The 25,279-nt window shown below is 48.0% G+C and overlaps 2 protein-coding genes across 4 annotated transcripts in view; one reads left to right on the forward strand and one right to left on the reverse strand.

Moving 5' to 3' along the window:
- Positions 1-1,574, forward strand: part of NME7 (NME/NM23 family member 7) — a 94,660-nt gene extending 93,086 nt beyond the window's left edge. Inside the window, exon 13 of one of the 2 annotated variants that reach the window (XM_074159796.1) lies at positions 1,307-1,568. In XM_074159796.1, the coding sequence (XP_074015897.1) occupies positions 1,307-1,339 (33 nt within the window). In that variant the 3' untranslated portion in view covers positions 1,340-1,568. Of the gene's footprint in view, positions 1-1,306 lie in introns of both variants that reach the window. The other variant, XM_074158952.1, reaches the window with a different exon arrangement.
- On the reverse strand, positions 1,383-23,186 carry ATP1B1 (ATPase Na+/K+ transporting subunit beta 1). Of its 2 annotated transcripts, none has more exons than XM_074161781.1 (6): positions 23,057-23,186; positions 13,715-13,843; positions 6,428-6,583; positions 5,454-5,638; positions 3,529-3,609; positions 1,383-2,819 (listed from the first exon to the last, which is right to left on the reverse strand). In XM_074161781.1, the coding sequence occupies exons 2-6, from the start codon at positions 13,770-13,772 to the stop codon at positions 2,553-2,555; spliced, it is 747 nt and encodes a 248-aa protein (XP_074017882.1). In that variant the 5' UTR covers positions 13,773-13,843; positions 23,057-23,186; the 3' UTR covers positions 1,383-2,552. The 2 variants fall into 2 exon arrangements, with proteins under 2 accessions (XP_074017882.1, XP_074017108.1); XM_074161007.1 differs by lacking the exon at positions 23,057-23,186 and adding an exon at positions 16,582-16,896.
- Positions 23,187-25,279: the final 2,093 nt, after the last annotated feature.

The following is a 25,279-nucleotide window of genomic DNA, read 5'->3' on the forward strand; positions in this document are numbered from 1 at the left end:
TTTTTGCTTTATTTCATATGCTATTAATGAGTACATGATCTGAGCCCCTTTTGTCACTTGCTCACTGAAGCAAACAGGCACCATAAGCTTTCTACAGTGTTTGTCCCAATCCCTGGAATAAGCCATTATCTTTATTACCAGTTCATGCTCGGACTTTGCACTCATAGTAAATTAAAAGCAGATGAGATAAATTATCTAACTGTGCATTGGTTCTTTTATAAATAAAGCAGTTCAGGGTGGTGTTTTTTTTTGTTGTTGTTGGGTTGGGTTGGGTTTTTTTTTTTTTTGTCACGGGCTGTGCCCCTAAGAATTGAATTGTCAGGGCAGTTGATGCTGCCAAACATGAGCCATGGCAACCCCCCCTTAATGGCAGCACCAGTGCACCCACCAATTGCTGGGAGCCAAAATGTCTCAGCTTTCCCCCAGAGCTTGTGCAGGTGGAGCTTCCCTCAAGCAGAATTGTAGCCCTTTAATCACAGGTGTTAGCTCCTCACCTCCCTATAAACATGCAGCAGCAAACAAAACATTTGAAGGTGAGATTTCCACTAGCTCCTGCTCCTTGGGAATAGCGGGAAGCAGCCAAAGGCATACGCTGCCCGCCATAGCGTACCCTATGCTATTCCTTCTAGCAGATGGCAAAAGTTTAGCAGCTGGCTTTTCCAGTGTCATGCATTCCAATTAGGAAGGCTTTATCGAACAGCTTGCTCCAGGATAGTCATGTTTTGTCACTTTATACAGCAAAATTCTCCCCGGTAATCTGCGTCATGCAGCATAAAGTGATCTTGACTCCTGCAGGAAGCCAGCTGCCACATGTTATCACATCTGACCAGCCCCACCAGGCAAGGCCTGTTCTCAGGACCAAGCCATTGTCCCCACAGCAACACAGCACAAGTCGCTCCCATTAAGTGTTGTTTCTTTCGCTTGTGACTTTGGTGTGCGCCCTCCCTGCCCCCAGACCTGCGGCGCATAGTGCTGGTGGGTGCTAAACTGTTTTTACCTGTAGTTGCTGCTAGAATGCATGGCCTGTGCCTCCAGAGGTGGCAAAGGTGCAGTAACATTGAATACATTGGAGACTTCTCAGGATTCCTGAGGTGTGATCAGGGGCAGGCGTGCCACAGGGGCCTCTACTGCAGCCATGGCTCAGCTCAGGGAGGGGGAAAAACAAGTAACACGAAATCATGCTGTTCCAGAACTGCCACATAACACGTTTGCTCAAAGGTGGGAGCAGGAATTTAAGGCAATCCCAATGCATGTTTCAGCTCAGACCTTCCGGGAACAATAAAGATGTATGTTCTGTTTGAAATAGGTGCAGTACTTCTTCAAGATCCTGGATAACTAACAGCCTCCGTCCTCGCCCAACGCAAGAGATGCACACACAGAACAGTGTGTTCATTCATTTATTTGTCCAATGTTTCAACCTGACTGAAATACAAGATCAACAAGAGCACTGTACTCCTGGCTATTATTACATGTTAGAACATAGAGTTTTGCACTTTAGACAACATTTAACACCATTCTATGGGGTACTGCATTGCTTTTATAAAGTTTAAAATAAAGATTTATTTTCAAACATGTGACTTTGGTTTATTTCATACATTACACTTTCTTGCAGAAAAAATAAAATTGTACAACTGCATAAATATAAAATTCTTCCACCATGAAAATGGTTAAAACATTCAATAAAGACATTAGCACCACAGTGTGCGATGCCTCCAGCAAGACAAAAAAAAAAAAAAAAGAGAAGAAGAAAGAAAAGAAGAAGAAAAGAAAATATACAAAGCAAAGAGTTATGCCTATCACCGAGGAGAGTGATAGTCTGACCCGGTCTCTCACACAACATACTGGAGGATGAGGGAAAAGGTGGAGAGAGAGCGAGAGAGACAGCATTCGCTACAAAGCACAGTACATAATCATCTATTCTCTTTAACTTCACTTAAGTTAGTTTCCCCTGCCACCCCTCCAAATAAAATACCCTAACACCACAGAAAAGTCAGAAGCCATATGGAGTGCTGTTAAATAGAGTCTCACAGGTGGGCCTTTCTTTGAAAAGGAACAAAATAATGAGAAGTATCATGCCAGTTCTAGTCCCATTGAGTATTTACACCTTGGACAGCAAAAGTCTTTGCTCACAAGAAGTAGAAAACAGATACAATACATGGCTTGAAAAAATGACCAGAGTATGCACCTATAGTACTGTACACTAAATAAAATACACAAGGCAGCAATACTTAGGGGCCAGAAACACTGCTTACTACAAGTCAGTTATGGAATCATAATTTACAGTAAAAATGGGCATGTCCCAAGGCTCAATTTTTGTCTTCTTTTGTCATTTACAGTAGAATAAATATTTGTCACTATTGCTACACTTTGTTTACATTCTAACCTAGTAAATGCAGAAAGCTAGTGTAAAGCATATAGATTACGTGTAGGTCCCATACGTATGACAGTTTGTTCAAGACTAGTAGGTTCTTTTTTGTTCTTTTTTTTTTTTTTTTTTAACCTTTTTAAATGGCTAGGAGAAGGAGGGGGGGAGAAGAGAGTTGTGCTTACAATCAGCTGCTTTTTATGTCAAATTTAATATCAAAGCGTCCCTGGAAGCGGTCTTTGTCGCTGTACAGGATGTTCTGCCCATAGGCCCTGCATTCCACGCGCACCTCCATGTCGTAGGTCAGGTTGGTGAACTGCACGGCCACCAGCGGCTGCAGGTACCGCGGCTGCAGGAGCTTGCCGTAGTAGGGGTAGTACTGCAGGGCAAAGCCAGGGTAGCCGCCCATCCCATAGTACTCCACTGTGCCTATTTTGTCAGCATCCTCCTCTCTCTAAGGAGGCAAGAAAAGGAAGAACAAACCATGACAGACGGCCCAAACGCTACCTTTTGCGGCCCTTTTCCCCAGCAGCACCTGTTTTTTTTTTTTCACCAAGACCACATCCTCTCTTTGGTCATCCCTGAGCCTCCGCTCGGCAGCACAAGGACAGTACCAGTGGTGGAAAGGACACATCAGCCCTGTCTAACCAGCAGCTACACAACGAGTGCCTCCCAGCATGCACCAGCTGGGAAAGGGGCTTTTTAGTTAAAAACTCAACCACTTCTTTAAGTATTCAGAAACCGCCACAGCTTCCTGCCCTACTGTCTTTGGCCAAAAAGCACTATCTTTAGCTTAAAAAAAAAAAAAAAAAAAGGTTGCTGTTTCTCAGGTGCTTTACAAGGCCAAGCAAAACACCTCTTCTGGCAGTGCCTTTTTTCAGCCATCCCTGCAAAGAGCTTCAGTACAGAACTTGGAAGAAAAACAGCTGTTTTTGTGGATTCCCCCGTAACTATCCAGCCCTGCTTTTACCTCTCCCAGGGAGGGCTGCTCTAACTGTCATTTGTCACCAATTGAGTTCTGAGAAACACCTGTTCTGAAGGGGGAGAGATCCCGAGTAAAAACCACCCCAGCTGTCTGCAGAAAAGGGTCACTACACTCAGACAAGGACCGAGACAGTCGTCCCCTGCATCTTCCCAACTCTACTGACTGTATTTTAACTTACCTTAGCACTGCAGTGGACAGGGATGAGATAGGGGTTGTATTTTGCCATAACCTCTGGAGGAAGGCTCTCATTTACCGGAGCCTAGAAGAAACCCAAAACAAGGGGACATTACACACCGGACATGTCTCTGCAGATGGCAGCACCTTTGCAGCAGCAAAGCTCAGTGGTACCAAACACACATCCTTAACCAGCATCCCTTCTAGCTCAGTTTGAGAGGCAACAGCTCTTGGTGGTGGTTCTTGGGACAGACACGCAGTGCAACACAACTAAAAGCCGGGGAGCTTACCCCAAGCAGAGAGAGCTGTTCTTACAGCTTTACTGCTGCGGATACCAAGGCAAGCACATCAGGCTATTTTTAATTTTGTGGTGTCGCTGGATAAAGTGTTTCAGAGCGGTAGCTAGTGGGGCTTGTTTGTGCAAAACCCAGGCAGCAGCAGGATTTGCCACCTGCCTGCCAGGTGTGTGCAGCCAGGACTGGAAACGCAGGAGAGAGAACAAAGAGTGGCCATCACACCCTGACGTTGCTGAACTTCGACACCACCTACAGGGAAGGACAAAGGCTCCAAGCGTGCCAGGGAAAGAGGGAAAGGTGGGAGCACCAATTCTGATGTTGGTCTTTGGTCTCTTAACGAGGGCAGGAGTTTTGCTTCACAACCTTGCAGGTCTCAGATCTGCTTTGCACACACCTTGCCCAACACAAGAGCTATAGGGTCTCTGCTGGAGCGTGGACCGAGGTAAACAAGTATTGCCTTGGATACACACATCATTTCTAAGCAAAACGTGTAAAGTCATTCCTTGACCAGCCCCTGCTGTCTAATGCGGTCGGAAGCTCTTCAGAGCTCTGTGGCAACCAGGAACACACCAAACCCTTCTCTTCCCCAGCCATCAAACGTGCCCATCTTATGTCATCCCACAGCCACCACATCCCAAGCAGAGCACATTCCTCCTAAACGCGCCCACTGTTTCTACCCTGGATCAGATGAGCCAAAATTCAACTAATTTCTTTTAGCACAGGACAGACTTCCTTCAAAGAAAAACGTTCCTCAAAACACATTAGCTAGACAGCACCTTTCCCTGTCCTCGACTGCACTGACGGATGGTGGTGAGGGCGGTTTAGCCCACCACACACAGTTTTCCATCCTGACGATGGAGTGGCAGGTTTTCCACAACACTTGAATTCTTAGAGAGTTTTTTAGCATTTAACTGGGGGGGGGGGGGGGGGAACTAGAAGTTGAAGCTGTTCTGGTTGAGATTAACATCCTCCAACATTACTGGAAACATGCCTTCAGGTGCAGGACAGAGCAAGCGGGTGACAGAGACACCCTACAGCGTCTGGGAAGCTGCATTAAATAACCTAAAGATCTCCTCGCCTTTCTTGCAGTAAGAGCTGTGCCTGACCCTCAGATATAGTTTACGCTTTATAGCCTATATATTAGTCTGATAGCGAATATCAGCACTATTTCATTTAATAAAGTGGTTTTAGCAAGGCAGGCAACTCCACACTGCCTGAGGAAAGAATGGAGTAGATCAGGGCATGACACAATGTCCTGATCTTACTACAGATAGAGTCAGTCTGGGGCAGTCCCGTGGAAGCACACAGGAACTTAAGATGGTTTTTATCATTTGAAGACAAGGCCTTGTTACAACAATTCAGTTAGCAGGCTCAGAAGTTACCAGATAAACAACCAGGCGTTTGCACTGTGACTTGTTTGCACTGCTGCTTGTTACCAACTTGGAGGGTGAAGTTTCCATTGCTTTTTAATGAAAAGTATTTTTGAAGACAGTTACTCAAATTGTCTTACAATTTATCCTCCAAAGGGTTTAACACTGAGCTCTCTTCAGAGACAGAAAAGCAGGTAAACCAAATCTCAGCAAACTCCTCCTCCTTATCAGTAGCCTCTACTAAAAAGGGAAGAGATACTTGCCTTAGGTTTGAAGCCGATGATTCTGTTGAGCTTGACGAGGATGCATGGTTTGCCATCCCTGTACCCAAAGGTGGGATCATTTATTCCAGAACAGTTTTCCAGCCATTCACGTTTGAATTTGCAGACCTTCTTCTGGCCCTGGAGGTCATTATATGGTCCTCTCTCTTTGTAATCGGTCGGTACCTCTGTCATAGTCGGGGAATGGAAAGACAACCGTATGCAACGTGACTTTTTGCTTGTCAGGAACAGCAACACTTATGCTTCACTGTGTAGTTTGGATTTCCCCCTCGTCCAAACAGGTAAGTGACATCACCTTCTCGAGGCTGACACCACAGACCTGCACCCAGCCACCCCCCACGCGTGGGCTGGTCCCAGACCAGCAAGTTTGGGGGGGGTTGTTTTTTAACTGAGGATTCTTTCAGACTACAAGAGAAGAAACACATTTGTAATCCACTGTGTCAGAGATATTTTTTGGCAGCGTTTACAAGCAGATTCCCCTCAGATTTTATATGCACACATCATGAGGTGATAAGTCGTATTCCGCATTATTATATATAATCTATTAAAGAATAATACTCCCAGATGTTTTGCTGCATTGCGTCAAGAGGACCGACACTGGCTTTAGCAAAGTTGGCAGTAAAACCCCCGTGGCTTTCAGAGGATAAGGTCAGAGCCATGTGATTTTAGAATCATCTGCAACTTTCTCCAAGTGAAATTTGGGTGGTCCCAACCATAGGACCTCTACAGTAAACTTCTAGGTACATCCCTGGCCAAGTCTGGTCTGTCCAAATAGACCATTTAATGATCAGCCATATGAATGAAACCAGAGCCTGCCAGTTTACCAACATGCTGTTGGTTACGATAAAAGGAACAGCCAAAAAGAGAGGCCACCACTGCTCTCCCTCAGCTTCTGATGGACCTGACGTAGAGGCACCGGCCAGAGCCCTCAGCTGCAGGAAGCAATTGAGACTTACCCCCACAGTCCTGAAATACTATGTTTTCAGTTTGCTGATCGGCGCTGTAGTCCTTTAAGAACTTCTCAAGATTCTTCACATATGGCTCAAAACTTTTTTGATCGGAGACAGTAAAGGCAATTTCTGTCTTTTGTACCTGGGGGATTTGAGTCAGTCCTAAGAAGAGCAAAATCAGGAAGAAAACATTAAGTACACCTCAGAGTCGCACAGCCTCTGGGCAATGCAACACACACCAAAAATGTAACTCATTCTAACAATCTCTATTTTTCAGACTTCAGGACTTGCACAAAATAGCTTAAGCTCACAAGAGGGGAGGCTCTGATGGGCTCTTATCTCCCCTTTCCAACAACAGTCTGGAATATTCAGCACGATGTTTGCATCACTAAGCAGATAAAAATCACACAATCCAGAAGGGAGGCTATACATCAAGAAAAACAACCAGAGTTCCCCTGCCCACTTCTGCCTCCTCCCCAAGGACAGAAGGGAAGTTGTGTATGTGTGAGACCAACCACACACAATAAAGTCCCACAGAAGCCTACTCTTAGGCATGTATCCCTAATAGGTCGACTTGAAAGTCTGCAAAACACACCACATGTTCAGAGTAAAAATCAGAGCTGCCCACTCATGAACTCTCACAATAAAATGCGATAGGTTCCCCACATCAGGTATGATCACTCTCTCCTGGTTGTAGTCCACATTGCCTTTGTGCAGTCTCCCTTGTAGGACGCAGAGCAGGAGATATTTTCTCACTCAGTAAATTCATCAGCCTGATCATTTTCTCTGGTCTTTTCACTCCATAAGCAGATATTTCTCACTACAGAAATGGCCTTCTGAGCTCTCGCATCAGAAGCTCATCACCAACTAGGCGAGCAAAAAATATCATAGAGATGTACCAGGTTCTGGGCTGTGTAACTACCTCCACTTTTGATTTTAGGAGGATGAATAGACAAAGAATGCACAGAGAATAGAAGGGACAAGCCATATGCCTAGAGATGATGAGAAGTGCCAAACCCTTCACTATTCATTATGGGGCTTGGAAACAGTTGCTCCTGCGTGATGTTTAGGTCACAACTTAATTGAATGCACTGATGCATGGCTAACATTTTAAACTTAAGTAATGGGAACTGAGTTCATGCTGCTTTTGTGGCGGCCACTGTAATTATTGTGGTCTTGACTTCTGTTCGGTTTGTCATCTTCATTTTAGCAAGAACAAGAAAAAGGAGCAGGGGAGCAGCATTTGCTTTGACAGCTTTCAGAACAGGCCTGCTGCCAACAAGTTCCCTTGGTGTAAAACTCGGGCAGCTTAGCTGGCTGGCCCCAAACCACAGGAGCTTGTGACTCCAGCAATTTTTCCAAAGCCACTTGACTGCTTCTGCTTAGTCCCTCCTCAAGGCAGCTCACTGCTCCCCCCGCCCGCTACCCACCAAGTTGGAATTTGTAACCTAGGACAAAGATTAGCTTTGTTCCCCTAAACGCAGCTCCTAGTCGCCAAAGATAGCGAGACACCCAGCGAGCAGCTCAGGGTTTCAAGTTTTATTCCAGGAAGCAGCTTTAACCGCTCAAAACTCCCTCTGGTACAAATTGACCAGGTTGAGTGTTACAAGTTTAGAAGTGACTTACTACTCCATGAGCAGAATTACGTCCTACTCTCTGAAGTCAGTGGTTTTCAACCTCTTTTCAAGCAACAGTAATTGCTTTCTTACTTCATAAATGGGTATCAATAAATATATATAATAAATAATCTGGGTTCAATTTTAGCAAGGGACTTCAATCCCATCCTGCCAAACCCTCCTCATGTTACCACCCAGCTGGGAAGCAAGAGGCTTGAAGTGGCTATCTGGAACTGCAGCAAAGACAGGCCTTGGTTGCTCTCCTGGCTCTGCTTTTTCCAGAGTTCAAGTTACAGGTGTGTCATTCAAGTGTATAAATATAAAATTCAAGAAAGCTTGCCCAGGCTTGTTAAGTTACAGTCAGGCAGTTAAGCTGTTACTTTTGCTCAGGACCTTTAAAACGAAGGAACTCTCCACCTCTGTTTTTTGTCTTGCCCAAGGTAATGCATAAAGGCACCCATGCAGGCATGGCAAAGGTGAAGGGAAGGTCAGCCATATACACCCTGTGGTGTGTAAAAGCCACCTAGTAGAGTATCCCTGTTCTCTGTTTAGGAGAGCCCGGCCCCGACACGTACAGTCCAAAGCCAACCCTCCACCCACGAGACAGGTGACCCGGTTGGGAGAACAAACTTCCATCCCGAAGCATCCCTGTCTTGCAAGTCTTTGTGGAGCAGCAAATCTGTACAGCTGCTGAAGTGGTCAGCCCAAGAAAACAGCCATTCCTGCCAGGCAGACTGGGCCTGTGGCCATAGCTGGGCTCCTTTCAGCCAAACTTTGGGCATTTGCAGGTACTCGGATGAATAAGACTGGACTTTGCCACAGAATGTGGTGGGTTTTTTTTTTGTTTAGGACAAGAGCAAAGTAGAGATCAGTCTTCCCACTTAAGAAGTAAGAAAGCAAATCTTTATGAAGGTGAAAGTGTTATGAAAATGGCTTTATCCCAATTAAAAATGTATTACTGGCTTCCACCACAAACTCCATTCTCACATGCCTGCACTGACCCAACACAAAGCCCTAACCACAGACCTATCATTTCCTCCTTTGTTTTCCATCTGTACATCCCATAGCCAAAATAAAAGCTGCAATACCATTGTCAGAGCAGCGCTATCACTGAACCCTTCTTAAGCAGTCTTGGTTGTTGTTTGTTTTGGTTTCTTTTTAAAAAGTGTGTTGATTTGGTATGATGAGAGGAGGTGACCTCTGCAGAACACTTTGGAACCCTTCTGAACCCTTCTCTCACCCCCATTAGGGAAACTATAGCAAGTAGGGATAACAAGAAAAAAAAGTTACAAGGCTGAGCCACTCCAGTGCTACCTACGATGGGTTGCTAGACACCTAGGGAAGTATGTGGCTCGGTACAGGGCTGAATAAGCCTTTTAGGGGCTTCACGCACATGAGGAAGCCATTCATAAGCAAGCCCTGTGGGGGAAAAGAAACAAAGCCTCAAGCGCTTTCATAGCCAGGAGTCTAAACAACCCTCTCCTCATCTTCAGACTATGATCTATTTTGCCATAGTTCTTCATCTCATGCTGCTAACACAGCAATGCACCACTGTGTCATATGTGGCGATGTTGTTCTTCACACACTGAAGAATCAAGTCTTACTAAGAAAATACTGACAAACTACTTTCGACGATTTCCACGATTGGCTCTTAGAGTGCATTGCTAGGAAATACGATTACTGTCTTCATTTGACTGACACTGTCCATGTAAATGATGAGAGATGCCTTGACTTGGTAACAGACACCACCTTCTGTTGGCTTTCTAACTCTGGGGATGTATCAAGATACCTAAAACAAAAAAAAAGTGTGAAGTAGATTTTTTTTTCCAGCTACAGTTTCACTTCCAGACCACCACTGTGGATTAAAATCACATTTTTTCAACTTCATTTAAAATCAGATTTTCCACATAGACTTTATCACTCTAAGCTGCAGGAGCAAGGAAAAAGTATCCTGAGGGTGAAGAGGAAGAAACTAGAAGTGGGAAGTCAGGCTTGTTATTAGGAATGGTTGTGTAAGTTCATAGTAACCACTGTTGCTTCATCATGCAATGTTCATTTCCAGGTATCATGCAATCTTGGTTCAGAATGAGTCCAAACACTCCCCCAGGATTGCAGAGATGACAAACTGAGTGATCACTACAACATTTCTATTTATCACCCCCCCCCGCCCATCTCACTAAATGAGAATAGACTTTGAAAGCCTCCACACCAACCGATGTCCTTCCAAGCTTCTAGTCACCCTCTACCTCATTCCCAAATTGCAAAAAGCACGTGCAGTTTTCTACGAATGCAGCAAAATCTGCTTGGCAGATAACACCCCTGGAGCTTGAGATTCAGAGATTTCTTCCAAGCATAGGTGGCGAGATGACAAGAGATTGAAACAGAAAATTGCAACTTCACAGGAGGTGGCATATGCTCCCTTGGGGCTTTCCTGACACCTCCCTGCTGCCATCCAAGCTAAAGAAGCCACACAGGGAACAGACACCCAAGGAGCCTTTTCCATGACACACTTGCTGCCCAAGCACATCATGGCCAGGCACCACTTGAAGCAGGGACACCTGAAATCCCCCAAGTTGAGCACAGATTCCTCCTTCCAGCTGCCACTTGAAGAGCCTTAGGCAGCAGTGAGCTCTCTCATCCCTGCGCCAGCCCCAGTGACAGGCAGGACGCTGTGTTTCACAGGATGCACACCACAAGATGGCAGGATACACAGCCCAATTTATACTGGGGTAGGGAAGGGGAGGAGAAGGAGAATAGAGTAATTTTTTTTTTTTTTGAACACTCAATACACTGTGTTGAAGAGGCAATAGCCTCCTCCTTCCTTATTAGCAGGGTTATGTCCTCTGTGCTTAAAGCAGAGTCCGAGCCTGCAGCACACGTGGAACTGGGAAGCTGGGGCTGTCGCAACTGCAAGGCTGGACAAGAAGGTGAACTGCACTGTCCCTTCCCCCACCCCAAGACAAAAGAAGAGCAGGAAAAAAAAAAGTACCATGGAAAGGTACAAAACTCAGCTTGCCCTGAAGGCCCATATAACATTCCTGTTGAGTTCAATGCAGAAACCAATTAGCATAGTAATGACACTTGGGTACAAAAATAGCATTTTATGGCTTTCAATGTTATACCCATGTCAATAACTCAATAAAACATCCTGTAGGTTCTGTCATTGTTATGAAATCTGTTGTATTTCAGAACAAGAATGATATTATAGCAGCCTCTACAGCATTTTCTCCTGCAAATCCTGAAGGGAAGTGTAATTCCCCCTTTCCCAGCTGTTTTGGGCTGACACAGCAGTAATTTGCCCAAGAGGGCAGAGCACTGTAACAAGAATAAAATCAGGTTCTCTAGCTTCCTAGAACATCCAGGGCTCTATCAAGCTGCCAGTATACATACTTGGCTTGCAAACCCTCCCACAATAACCAGGAATTAGAATTGCACAACACCCTATTTTATGTAGTTCATAGTCCGCAGTCATGAAAAATTCAAGTCTGTTGCTCCCCAAGTGAATATGCCCACACATGTGTTCATTGTCAGAAGAGCAGTTGTGCTTGCAGCACAGGGGAGAGACCTACACAGCAGGGGAACACAGGGATTGCTGGTCTCCCAGGCACAGCAGTGCAGCAGCTCACTACAGTGTCAACCTGTCTGAAAACCTATATTAAAAAGCCACTTTTGACTTGATTGTGATCTAATGGCTGCTGTGCTACATACAGGAGGAAGAACAGATTCAACATTAAGAGTCAATTTCCACCATGCTTTACCCCCAGCTTGTTCACATCTGTAGAAAAAGTTGTCAACAACACCCTAAAAAGGATCCTGTGTTATTGACTGGTAATTATTTCCTTGAAGTTGTATGTGTGTGCCATTACAGCTTGCTTCAAAACCCTTGTTTATTGGGCTGCTTACTGTCCTGTATTTGAGGAGCTGGATTTTGTTCCCCTTGATTTCAGTACATGTCCTGAAGCCCATCACAAGGATCCCTGACAACCTTTTCATTCTTCCTCCATTTTGATTTCTGTAGTACACGCTAAAAGAGTCTCAAAATTCAATTCTTTTGGTTAAAAAAAAAAAAGAGGGGGGTAAGCCCCAGAAAAACCGGTGCAGTATGCAATTAGGAGATGAATAAAAATCCTCTGCAGGCTGAAATTATCTTACACAGAAATTTTACCAGACTTGCTCTTGAAATTTCTGCTCTTACACAGAAGGCAAACAGTTTACCTAGAATGAGTAATTATGTGACACCAGGCTAAACAGCAGGTCTATCTGGATGTGACCCAAGATCCATGGGCTTCTTCGCTAATTATTTCATGTCTGGTGAGACCACTGGGCTTCCGCTGGTGAGAAACACATTATTAAAATAACTATTCCACCATTAGCCATGTTGGCTTTTCAGATGCAGCTAATGGCTCTGGGCAGTATCAGTGACAGTTTTGTCCTTCCTGCAAATGTCAAAGCCCATTGCAGAGACAGAAACAGCCACTTTCACTGCTTAAGACAGCTTTTACCACAGTCACACCAGTACATTAAGAAGCACCACACATTAACACAGCAGTTCTAGTCTCTGTTCTGTCTTTAAAAAGTGCTTGAGGAAAGGTAATTATCTGAAAAAGATTCTTTGCTGAGATGCAACACCATTTGGTGAGGGTAACATTCCCTGTGTCGTCAGAGCAGGGAATAATCACAGCATAGGACTGCAGACAGCGGGGCTATAAGATGCCATTCGACACCAGAGCCAACTTCTGTAGCTACAAGCCATCAGCCTCACAATTGTCACTTAAATACCACTGTTATTAAAAGCTTCTGAACTGTTTTACACAGCAACTGGAGACAGATCGTTACCATCCCCAGTGCCAAGCAGCCTCAAGGTCATTTGTAATGTGGGAAAGCAGCAGTTGCGCAGCTCCCCCCCACGCTCCGAGCCGCCGCTGGCTGCAGTGGGAATCGGATAGTGCAGCACAGCCTGGACAGGCAGAGCGGGGAACCTGCAGCAAGGGCTACTTGCTCCATTTGCCCCTACCAAGGCAGGCTGGCCACAAATGCTGCTCAAGCCATCATTTTAATTTTGAGCAGAGACTAACAAAGATAGGTCATGCATCAGCAACTACAAGACCCATCTTTAACCTCCCAGGACACATTCAACTGAAACGCCCATTAGTAAGTAAATGCTACCGTCTCCTCTAGATGACACACAGTAGTTCAGTGTTGGCTAATACAATTCAGTAAGCACACCTAGAATTGATACTGTTCCCCTTTCTCCTCGTGCACCCCAGCTCCACAGATAAGGCTAACATTTTACCTTTTTCCCTTCACTTACCCATGGGAACACAGTGGCTATGAAGAAAAGAAAACCGACCCCAGCTTCTTCATACAGCTTATTCCCAAGTGAAGCCTCTTAGCCTCACTCCATCACCTCAGTTTAGGGGAAGGGAAGAAGAGCAATCCAGGTTCCAGCTCCTTGCAGACAGGAGGCATATTTCATGTGATGCAACCTTTAGTTCTAGCAGGATTGCCTTCAAGCCCCAGTACTGTTAACACAGAAGGCTGAGAACATACCCACCCTCTACAAATATGTGTTGCAGCAACAACATGCTTATTTCATCCTCCTTCTTGAGGTGAGTAACCAACCCGCCTCCCCAGAACAGCTTGCATCAAGTCAAACACGGGCCTCCTATTTAGTTACCTGGAGGTGCCACTCGATCCTGGTATTTGGGCTCAAATTCACTGACAGTGAGCAACATCACTTGGATGGTCCCAATGAATATACCTGCCAGGCAACCGTAGAAGATGACATAGAAAAGAAGGATCTTAACTGCAAGAGAAAACAAACAGAAAGAGGAATCAAATCAAGCCCTCAAGGCAGTCACATCTCAGGACGAAATTTCCAAACTCTGCCACTTGCAAGGAAGAGCCCAGCACACTGAATTCGGATGGCCAGCCCCGGTGCAGTGAGAATATTTAACAGTGAGATTATTCCCCAATGGAGACAGAAAATAAAAGTCACTTCAGTTGTTTAGAGGAGGGGGGGATGGGCTGGAAGCACAAGCCCCTGAAAACCTAGAAATCAATGAATCGGGATTTGGGATTGTAAAACATGAAAATTAAACCACGTTCTTCCATGTTTTAAAGGGTCCCTTGGCTGACGCAGCCCTACCATCGCATGCTATCACAGATGACAGACTTTCAGTGAAGCGAGTGCCCAGCAGCAAGAAGCCACAATATGGGTGTACCCTGAAGGACACTCATTCCACAAAGCTCTAGGCCTCAAAGCTATTTCCAGGAGAGTCTACAGTAAATATTTCATTCAGGTTCCTAAGCAATTATAAAGCCTGATTTCCCCTAGTAATTCAGGCTATCACCTCCAGTAAAGACAACGGGAGCGGAATTCAGGCCCAAATTAGCTCCAATACTCAATCTTAAATGTAGGAAAGTACTCAGACATGTCACAGTACCACACATTTAGCAGCCTTATATGTCTACAGAGGCACTCCAGCACTGCTCATACCAATTAAAAAGTGAATTACATAATAATGAAAGACTGAATTTAGTTTTGGTCTAAAGGGAGATGCCTAGAATAATCTTGGAGGGGGTGAAAGGGTGGAGAAGAGCCTGGAAACACAGCACAGCTCGGACTCTGGGTATCAGTTACCTGTTTACAAGGATTATCTCAACTGATTAACTGCACAGTAACATGCCGTACTAGGCATCACCAGGCTGCCTACAGGAAGGCTAAGCCAGCCCATGCCAAGCAACTATATGCTAATGAGGCTGCAGGAACCAGCAGGCCAGCACAGAAGCCAAAGAGAGCCTGCTTGATCTCAGACTGTCCTCATCTAATTGCCAACGAAAAAGGAGGTGGTTTATTTGAAGGACTTGAAGTGATGAGCTATGAAGGAAGGGGAAGAAGCAGTAGGTGGAAGTATTTCTCCTCACTCCCCAGCCCCGTCATTAAAAAAAAAAAGCTCCATCATTGGAGAAGCCTTGATGAAAGCAGGCGGTTCTGGTTTTCTTTTCATGTCTATGAAAGACAGGTGAGCAGGAGGGACAGCCATTGACACGGAGACTGAGGGACAGTCAGACAGGCACTCCATCCTCTCGTCTTCCTCACATGCACCAGAGGCAGGGGAGATAACCAGGGCTGGAGGGCAGAGCCGGATGCGGTAACATGGTGCTCCAGGAGTTAAAAGCACTCTTTGGTATCCAGGCAGCGTAAAGCAAATGGCTGTGACGTCAGGGACGTGTGGAAATTTTTTCCAGAGCATGGTCATAGGAGGTGCTGTTGTAACAAACCAAACACTAATGCTGTTGTCTGCAGCGTAACGCCTTTGAGTTTTGTAACATCAAAAGGCAAACACTGGGAGGTAGCTTATTTAATCAGGTTCCCAGCCAGGATGCTCTTAACGCCAAAGACACCTTAAAGGTCAAAACCACTCCAAGGTCTCAGAAAACACACAGCAGGTCTAGCGACTGAGCACAACAGGGTTGAACGAGAAAGCTTCCTGCAACAGGTAGGTTTATAACAGAGGAACTGGATCATCAGCCTGCAGATCGACTCCACAAATGGAAATCAGTCCTAAGCAGATAGGTACAGGCACTCTGGGAGAAGGACCTGGTTCAGCCTCCGCATTTGAAACACTGCGCAGTTGCCTGGTGCCTCAGGAGCAGAAAATACCTATCCATGCGCACCCACAACCCAATTCTGCTCACGTAAAGATACAGCAGAAGCCTGCTCTAGTCCACCCGCCTGCCAGAGCTGAAGCTGGTGGCTCCGGATGTGGCACCTCCGGCTGATCCATTACAGCAGGAACCAAATTCAACATCGCAAGGGTGGCACACCAGCTGTGGTTGGCAGCAAGTGGAAGACTGTCTATTTGCGTAAAGAAAATGTTAAAAGCCTCTTAGTCTAACTGCTATTTGTACAGCACCTAATAAATACATCATAAGCATTTAATCACGAATGCACATATAGCCATTTCCTTCTTGCAGGGGTATTAAAAGCCAATTGTTCTCTCTCGACGAGGTAAAATTAGCTCAGATTCCTTTATCCAGAGAAAAGGGGGAGGAAAAAAGGAAAGGCACCTTGATGTCCAAGGCAGACGGCAGCTGGGAGGGCAGGCTCCCCCGACAGCGATGCTCCCGGGCCGGACCAGCCGCCGGGGAAGGAGACCCAAGGACGAGGCGCCCTCGCCAAGGTCGGCCCGCCCCGGGCTCCATCCCGGGGCCGGGGGCCGACCCCGCCTCACCCCCGGACCCACCTGAAGTCACACCTAGGCGGGCAGCGCCCCACGCACCCCATCGGGGCCCCACAGGACACCTGGGGAGAGCGGGGGCGGGGGGGTCGATCGAGGAACCCCCCTCCCTCACCCCGCGGGGACTCGTCGCACCGGTCCTGGCGCCAGCCCCCTCGCCCGCCCCGGGCCGTCCTCGCCGGGGGCTGCAGCCCCGCTGCAGCCGGCGGAAGGCGGGGCGCCTGGGGCCGTGGTGCAGCGCCCGCCGCATCGCCGCCGCCGCCCCCCGACCCGGCCCCGCCGCCCCCGGCCCGGCACTCACACCAGCTGCCCCCGGTGCGGCCCAGCAGCTCCTTCTTCTCCGAGTTCCAGATGAATTTCTTCCAATTGCCGTCACCGTCCTTGGCCTTCCCGCGGGCCATGGCGAGCGGGCGGTGGGGCGGGCGAGCGGCGAGGAGAGGACTAGCCCTGGGCGGGCGGCGCCGGCAGGCCCCGGCCGAGCTCCGTGTGCCGCCGCACCGGGAAGGTCTAGGTGCGCCCGCCCACGCTGCGGGGCAAGCCGGCGGAGTGGGGGAGTGTGTGCGGGCTGGTAGGGAGCGGCGACGAGGAGCGCACCGGAACCCACGGGGCACAGAGCGACCGCGCTCCCCGCCTGCCGCGCCCCTTCATATACACCGCCGGCTCCGCCCCCGCCGCCGGCTCCGCCAATAGGCACCGCCAGAGGGGCCGAGGGGGCGGGGCCTCAGTGGGGTGTTGACGGGAGGGGGGCGCGTGGAGCGGCGGGGCTGCGGCAGACGGCCCGGGGCGGGCTGCGGCGGGCGCGGGGCGGGCCAGGCGGGCACACCTGCACGCGCGGGCCCGCGCACGCGCGGTGCCGTAGACACCCCCCACACACACACCTCCCACCCCCCCACCCCCCCCACGCGCGGTGCCGCAGCGGAGGGTGGTCGGGGTTGGGTCACGCGTGAGGCGGTTGCGGGTGTGTTTAAGGCAAACCGGCGGCGCCTGGAGCTCGGGTAACTGGTCGTGGCCTGTGTCACCGTGTCGTGTCACACACACACACACACACACCCGGTCTCATCAGTCCTGCGCTTGGAGGAAAACGGGGGGGAAAAAGGGAAAATGGTATTTGAGGCATGAAGGTATTTAATCGTTAATCTGTGCTGTGATCGCAGGTAATTAACCTGTCTTGATCCCACTGTACCACGGCAGGACAGGTGAAATCACATGGATTTACCTCCAAATTTCCTATTTAGTTGTAATATTGCATTATTCCACATATTTTCTCCAGCCTTTCTCACCCTGATACGTTATATCAACTTTTAACCCCTCCATCCTCCTTTTTTGTTTTTTTTTCTGGGATCAACACATACATAAGATGGGTCTTTCCTTGGTGCCACCCAGCAGGTGCGTGTTCCGGAGGTCGCCTGCGAAATCAAGGACCACTCGACCCACCTCAGCATGCTCTTCTCGGATCTCAAGAAGGCTGTAGTCCAGCCACCATTGTCTCCCGCCCTCCTGAAGCCATTAAGCTCGCTGTCAGGGGACCAGTCGCGATGTGGCACCCTTCTCGAAGTGATCCGTGGCTACCAGCCCCTGAAGCAGCCACCAAAGAGACCTGCTTTTTTAGGCCGTCAGCCTTAGCCTTCTGGAACCACGCTGGGTCCACACAGGCCAGACACCCTCAAGGTCACACCACCATTAGCGGCAGCGACTGAGCAGGTCCTCCTTAGCTGTAGGCTTCTCAAAGCCTTGCGGGTTAGAAAGGTGACGGGTGTCACGCAAAAGGTGTGGAGAGCTTGTGTGCCTGGAAGGCTGCGTGTGTTTAATTGGGAGCGTCTGGCTTGCTGACGGCGCCACAATATGTTGTGCACCATCAAAGGAAGCAGGGTGTCCCCACATGGATTTTCATCCTAGGTTGGGAGAACCAGCTCTCAGTGGCATTTGTGTGATGGGAAAGGGCTGATCAGTGAGAGGGGAAGAGTATAAATGGCATCTCTCTCTTCTCCTCAGTGTCTGGTCAGAGCTGGTCTTTTAAAGAGACCTGCTGATGGTGGGCGATAACAAAAGCAAACACAGACAGCAGTATCTGATACCCAGGTGAACATCATCTGCACAGCAGGGCGGACAGTATCAGTTACAAGGTAAGGCGGTTGTGATTGCAATCAAGCCAACAAGTAGATGAGCACTGCTGGAGGAAAAAAACACCCATTTTTAACTCCTAGACCTCAGTGCAGTGACCGCTGTGGCCAACTAGGCAGTTTCTCCTGCCGCTGGGCCACCAGGTCTGCACTGGCCACTGGGGAACTGGACCAACTCTCCTTCTATTTATGCAACATATGGCCTAGGTGTGCTACCCTACAAAGGGCAGCAGGTTGGGAATTACATGTGGGCGCGCGGTGGTGTCACCCATGCAATGAAGTCTACTTGCCGGGCAGCCTACCCTTTGGACGCGGTGCCCTGGGTCAGGGCTCAGCTCATCTGGTCTGCAGAGGAAAACAGCACACAGGTTAGTGCAGGGCACATGCAGCAGCAGCAGTTGGTGCAGACCTCCTCTCCTTGCCTTTCTGCCCAAGCCAAAATTAAACAGGCGTGGGATATGCCCACAGGTTCACGGTGACATTCCAATCAGGAAAGTTTTGAAAGGGAGTCCACTCTCCCACAGCATTATGTCCTAAGACCAGGGAGAATGAGTTTGGAGAAAGTGACTAGAGAACATCTGAATAATCGTATCATGATTACACAGTAAATGGCCACCCAGAAACATCGTCTTCCTCTGAGCACGTTCTCACTGTTGCTACAGGCTCTAATGGTGCTGGTGGAAGCTGAGCTGCAGGAGCTCCTGGCTTCATTGGTGTTTGTTTAAGGATCACCAGGAAACTCCCTCCTCTTCCTGCAAGCTTCTGAATTTCTGTATAAATACACAGAGAAGTCCTGTTGGGTTGGCCGTGGCCAGCGATAGCAAATCCCCACGACTGCACAGGCTGGGGCGTGCAGGATCTGGAATGGAGAAAACGCCCTCCATGACGGTTGCACACTGTTCCTGCAAACTCCTCTACAGACCTGAAGCCTCAGCCCCATGCACGCTCAGGACACACACTTTACTTGGCATTGGTCAATTATCCTCTCAGAATCAGCAGAACTCATAGGCAACAGGGTGCCAAATTTTATTCAAATTTATGTTTGTTTGGCTGCTCAGATATCAATCAGGCCGTCTCTAAGGCCACCACTATATGATCTGATTTTTTAAGGCGATAAGGGCCTGAGGCAACGTTTGAAACTGCCAAGAACAAAATGTGCAAAGCTAACCATGTCCAGCAGATTAGCTGCAGGAGGAAGGACAGCACTGGGGAAAGGAACCTGGGAAGGAACAACCTGCAAGATGGAAGCTATTTAAGGTTTATCTCGCTGCCCTGAAGAGTTAGCACGTGAAGAGCACTCTGGTTTTCTCCAGTGGGTTTGGGCATAGCCGCCACTGAGATCCCAGCTTCCTTTGGGTCTCCTGCCTTGCAGGACTGGAAGAAAGCCCCTAGGGCAAGGAGAGGTGTCTCACTACAGGACAAGAGGGTGGACAAGTACTTTTGATGTAGCGGTGAAAGAGAAGGGCCCAGCACAGAGCAAAGCAAAGCGAGCATTTGTCCAGCTTGGTGACTATTCTGCCCACTAGTGCCATTTGTGGGGGGAAATGAGACGGTCGCACACAGGAGCTTTGGGTGACGTGATCGAGAAACATCTCTGAAGACTGCTGCGGCTGATGCTGCGATACGCAGCAGAGGAAGGGGAGAGGCATGCCAGGGAGCGGGGAGGGCTGGGGGGGATGGACTCTCACAGACTGCAGGACTGAGTGTTAATTATAAGATGACAGAAGTGTGCGAAATGGCCTCAAGTAGTTACTATTCGTGGGCTGCCACCACAAACAACTGGGGCTGGCATGCCCGGGAGCTGGAAAAGGGCAGCTGCTGAAGAGCTTGGCGCCAAGCCGGCATCACACACAACAGGTGAGAGAGGGCGAGGAACAAAATGGGCCGCCAGAGCTGCTGCGGCCCTGCAGACTGCCAGCGAGAGGCCGGGTGGCACTCGGGCATTTTACACCCCTCTGGGAGCGTGCAAAGGGCCTCGAAGGGGAGAGGGGTGATCCTCAGGAACTGCCCTCGGCCTCCCAGCGAGGCAAGTGGCAGCCTGTGTTCCCCACGGCAGCTTCCTAAAGCCCGCCTTTAGGACTGTCCTCCAGTTTTCTGCCTGGGAGGTTCAGCAGAAACAGAGCCCGCTCGGGGGCTGCTGCAGGTTACACTGGCTCAAGCAGGGTCTGTAGTCTCCTAGAGCACGGTATGACAAAAGAGGCTTTCAAGTTTTCCTCCTCTCCTCCTCGTCCCCCCCCTCCCCCTTCCAAAATGTAGGGATTAGGCTTATAGACATATGTGGTTGATCCTCTGAGCACAATGACTGCATTCAAACAGATTAATTGCATATAGCTATGCAAACTGAGGTAAGTAAATTAAAAAAATCATCAACTTGTAGGCACTGAGAAGGTAAATATATATAGAAATAACCTCCCGCCAAATCCGGCCATAGGGCCAGTATTCTTTTCTTTAATATCAGTTTGATAGTTGTGTAATATAACTTGTGGAGGTGCCTGCACAGCTCAGCGTTGGCAAAATGATGTGGAAAACAACAGCTGTTTAGATAGATAAGTGACTGTAAACAGCATTTGTGGATGGAAAACCCAAAAGTGTCTGAGAGGGCATTTGCCCCAAACCGGTCTCGCTGAAGAGGGAAACAACCATCATTTCTCAACTGATCACCCTAAAGAGGATGGCAGCCCTCAGCTGGATTAAACAGCAACCAGGGAACCACAAAGACAATTTTGAAACAAAGAACAATTTGGTCTGAAAAGCTGCATAAAGCAGCATAACAATCTGTAACAGAGCAGGGAGGGGCCTCAGCCTGGGACCGGAGCAGCAGACAAAACCCGGGCTGGCACACCACAACCTCTGCCAAGACCAGACGCAGCAGCTTCTCCATCCATGAGACGCCGTCAGCGGCTGGCACCCAGCGCGTGGCCTGACCCTGTGGGGTGCAGCATGTAGGGACCCACACTTTGGGGGTGTGTGGGTGACCTGCTGGGGTGCCTTCCCACCAACGGGTGCATTAGCTGATTATAGGGAGCAGTGTGGGCACCCCTGGAGCTAGAGTGTCCACAACCCCAGCGGGAGCAGGGTGTAAGCAGGGGGGACCCCCGCTCCCTGAAGTGACCTCTTTGCCAGTGAGAAAGGGGCGAGTGCCTCCATACGTGGGATGAGAACTGCTGGGGATTAATTACAGAAGTGTGTTTAGGAACTTGCAGAAATTTATTAGTCTTTCCTAAGTGTCTTAACGTTGTGGTTGAACTGCTGTATTGCTGACATAGATCCTGAATCTATAGTTCACTGCTTGTCAGTTAATTACATGTCCTTAATAAATCAATAAAGCATTTCAATCCTGATTTGGTTTAACCTACGTGAGCTGAGCCGTTTTTCCCTGCAACAATGATCAATGGATATCAGTTTTTGACTGGTTCTGGCAGAAGGCCTACATGCTCAGTGATTGAGGAAAGAATCGCTTCATGTTGAACTGGAGACTAGGTGCAAGACAAGGGATCGTTTCTGGGGTGGACTGGCTGGCAGGTGGAGACAGAAAAGGGGGATGTGATAGAGACACCATGTTGTGTGCCTGATGTTTGATAACTGGCATAAATACTTCTGGTGGATGGTAGAGAGTTCCTCTGGCTAAGCACAGCCACCAGAAGTTAAACTTGCCTGCTGTTTCTGATGTCCATCACCACTGTTCTGATGGAGGCAAAGGCAACTTGTGACGGCAGCAGAAGTCAAACCATATTGCCAGAATTTCTCTTTTTGGCTGACGCAGGAAGAATGACTCTCATCTACTCACTGAAAATATGAAAATACTTTCTTGCACAAAATCCACCCTGTTTTCTTTGGCACACCTGGAAGTGACTGCCACACAGGGAAGAAGCATTACCCAGGAACTAGTGATGAAGCTGGCAAGAAGAACACATGTTTTGTGACAATGGGCACCTGGAGCCCTTACTGGAGCGGCAGCTAACTTCCTGGTACGCAGCCACCGAGCTCAGGCAGCTATGTGAGCTCCTGATGCAGCAGCTGCAAGTCTGGGGGACTGATTTGGCTTCACCCCTGCTGGTCCAAACAAAATGGTCCACATTCAGCTCCTGCTGGACATAGCAGCATTATGCACCATTGAAACATTACTTTTCTATCTTGGCAGCAAGATCACAAGGCTTCACCCTCCACTCGCTCCCAACTATGGTTTGTAAGGGGTTTCTGATGGCAGGTTGTATTTGGGCACTAGCCTGCTCAGCTGCCCTGGTTAGAGCTCTGCCGTCTCCAGGGCCAGCCAATCTGGGACGTCCAGCATGAAACCAAGAATGAGAACTAAATAAACTCCAAAACTATTTTGAGGCCTGCTCTAATAGAGTTTAAAAAGAAAAACAAAATCAGAGTGGAAAAACATTTCTATCTTTAGCCATCAGGAGCAAGGCTTATCTAAGCAGCACTACACAGGAGCTGGCAATGGGAATGGTAAGTTTGGGTTCGACTTGTTCCTAAACATCTTCTTTTAATTGTTCAGTCAGGGCCATAGTGGGATGCTACATGATTTACAGTGCCTGCCAGAGGCCTTTCTTCTTCTCTTCATGGGAGGTCCTTTCCCTAAAACAACTCACAGATGTCTGTGATAATTTTAAAGATAGCTCCAGCATTGTCCACACTACAAGTTCTTACCAACTGAAGGTAGATGACTCTGCAAACCAGGAAGCCTATTGTCTACTCTGGGCTTCTTGGTGGTCTTTGCTTTGAGTTGGGTTGTCTAGTTCCACTGCAACATCCTGTGATGACCAACAGGCACTCTCACCTGCAACACAGTAACGCAATACATGTAAAAATCAAACACATTTTGACTGGAGAATCTCTCTCCAGTCCTCAACATCCACTTATTGTGACAAAAGACATCATGCAGCCATGATGGGAACTGTGTGTCTTCATTCCCCTGATGTAAATTCGGTGCTGTGGTAACCACGCTGGAGTCTGAAATTCCCTTTTCTCTGTTAACCACTCCTGTGCGGACCGCAGCACATCACAGAGCCTGAGAGGCATTCACATACAGGCCAAAGGAAGCAGACACGTATCTAAATAAAGTTTTAAAAGCACTGAAGTCTTTCTCATTATAACCAGTAGGAGTTAAGGACCTGACCTGTGTGGATGATTTGCAAAGCTGGATGGGCTTCAGTTTGTATTTTTAGATGCTTGTGAACCTTGGAAAACCTTTGACTTTCCACAGTTCAGCCTTTCTGCTCAGATAGCCAGGATACATTTGACATGGACATTTCTACCAGACCTACATCAAAGCGGATCCATTCTGTAAAGGCATGATGGGAGCTGAGCACTTGTGTCACTGGTGTCTGCAGATCCATCAGGTATTTCTCAGGAACTATTGATTCTGGCTGAATAAGACACCCCAAGTTACTGGCAGGGGGAAGGGAACACCATAAGCAAACCACACCATCACATCTGGTCTGACGATGGGACAGGTAGAGGAAGACAGCACATGCGGTGATGCTGCTATTATTTACATAAGGTGATCTTTGTTTTTCATTTATCAGATGAACAACACAAACTCTTGTAGGATATAATCGTGACAAGACCCCCCCCCCAAGTCAGATAGAGTTTTGAGTTGCACTTTTTTTTCTCATGGGAAACATCTCCAAAATACCAACATGCAAATCTGCCCTTCTGCATGTTCAAAGTATTCCCCAGGCAACCAGGATCGGGAACTGAACAGAAATTCCCTTTTCTCCCCAGCCATATTTCCTTTTGAAAAAGTGGTCACTACTTGGTAATCAAAGATTAGCTACTATCACCCAATGTTCAAAGCACTTCCCAAATGAACACTCAATACCAAAATGACCTTAGCCTTATTTTTATTAAAAGCTGGTTTTGTCAATTGTAAGAATGTAAGACTGGCTACACCTGGAACGCACCAAAGGTCCATTTAATCCAGTATGTCTTCTCCAGCTCTGGTCAGTAGCAAATATTTAGAAAAAGAGCCTAAGAACAGGGCAAATACAGAGTGACCAATGTGACCTCCCAGGTGCCAGCAGCCTGCCACCTTGGGATTTCCCAAGCCAGGGAGTACACTGACAACTAAGTAAACTGGGCGTAGTCCCAAACCTAATCTGCGTCTCACTTTGGAGAAGCAGTTCGTATCTGGCACGTTACACCTCACCCTCCAGTTCGGTGGCGTGACTGCAGCCTCCGCAAGTTCACCTAAGTGAGCTTTAGAGGCCACCAACTGCACAGAGGTGAGGGCAGGTCTCAGTGCCAAACACGTGAACAGCAAGTAGCCTGTGCTGGGCTTTGCACTGCTACTTTTCATCGTGGTTCAGCAAGAGGGTTTAAAGCTGTTTCTGGTCTTGCCATGTAAGTCACCATCATCCTCCTGGGGCCCACAGATCAGCCTTCCCATGGGGCGTCCAGTAACGAGCAGACCATAGACTTCAGTGGACGCATGCTAGTGTGTCTGATGAGTGAGGTACCTAGCTATGCATTCATCTTACTGTCACAGTGGTATTTGAGCAGTTACCCACACATCAACACCACCAAACAACATAGTAGACTATAACATATGAGTATATAAAGAGCTCTGAATCTTCAGCTCTGAGCTCCTTCTTTGGATGCAGCCTCCTAGCTCATGGGAATTGCCTCTCATTTTTCGGTATAGATGACTGACTGAGGTGGCCTGCATGTCACCTGTGGTGACCCAGTGATTCATAGTCCTTCCTTGCTGCACATATTAATTTATAAGTGCTGATTAAGAGAATAATGGGTTGGTTAGGAAAGCCCCTGGTCTATATTGTATTCAAAATGCCCTCTGGAAAGAGGCTGGTGTGGTTAGTAAGATGGCTGCTCTGTTAAATCTGATACCTTTGTAAGAGAATCTGTCCCAGC

This window comes from Numenius arquata, chromosome 1, assembly GCF_964106895.1.
Source record: "Numenius arquata chromosome 1, bNumArq3.hap1.1, whole genome shotgun sequence".
Classification (NCBI taxonomy): domain Eukaryota; kingdom Metazoa; phylum Chordata; class Aves; order Charadriiformes; family Scolopacidae; genus Numenius; species Numenius arquata.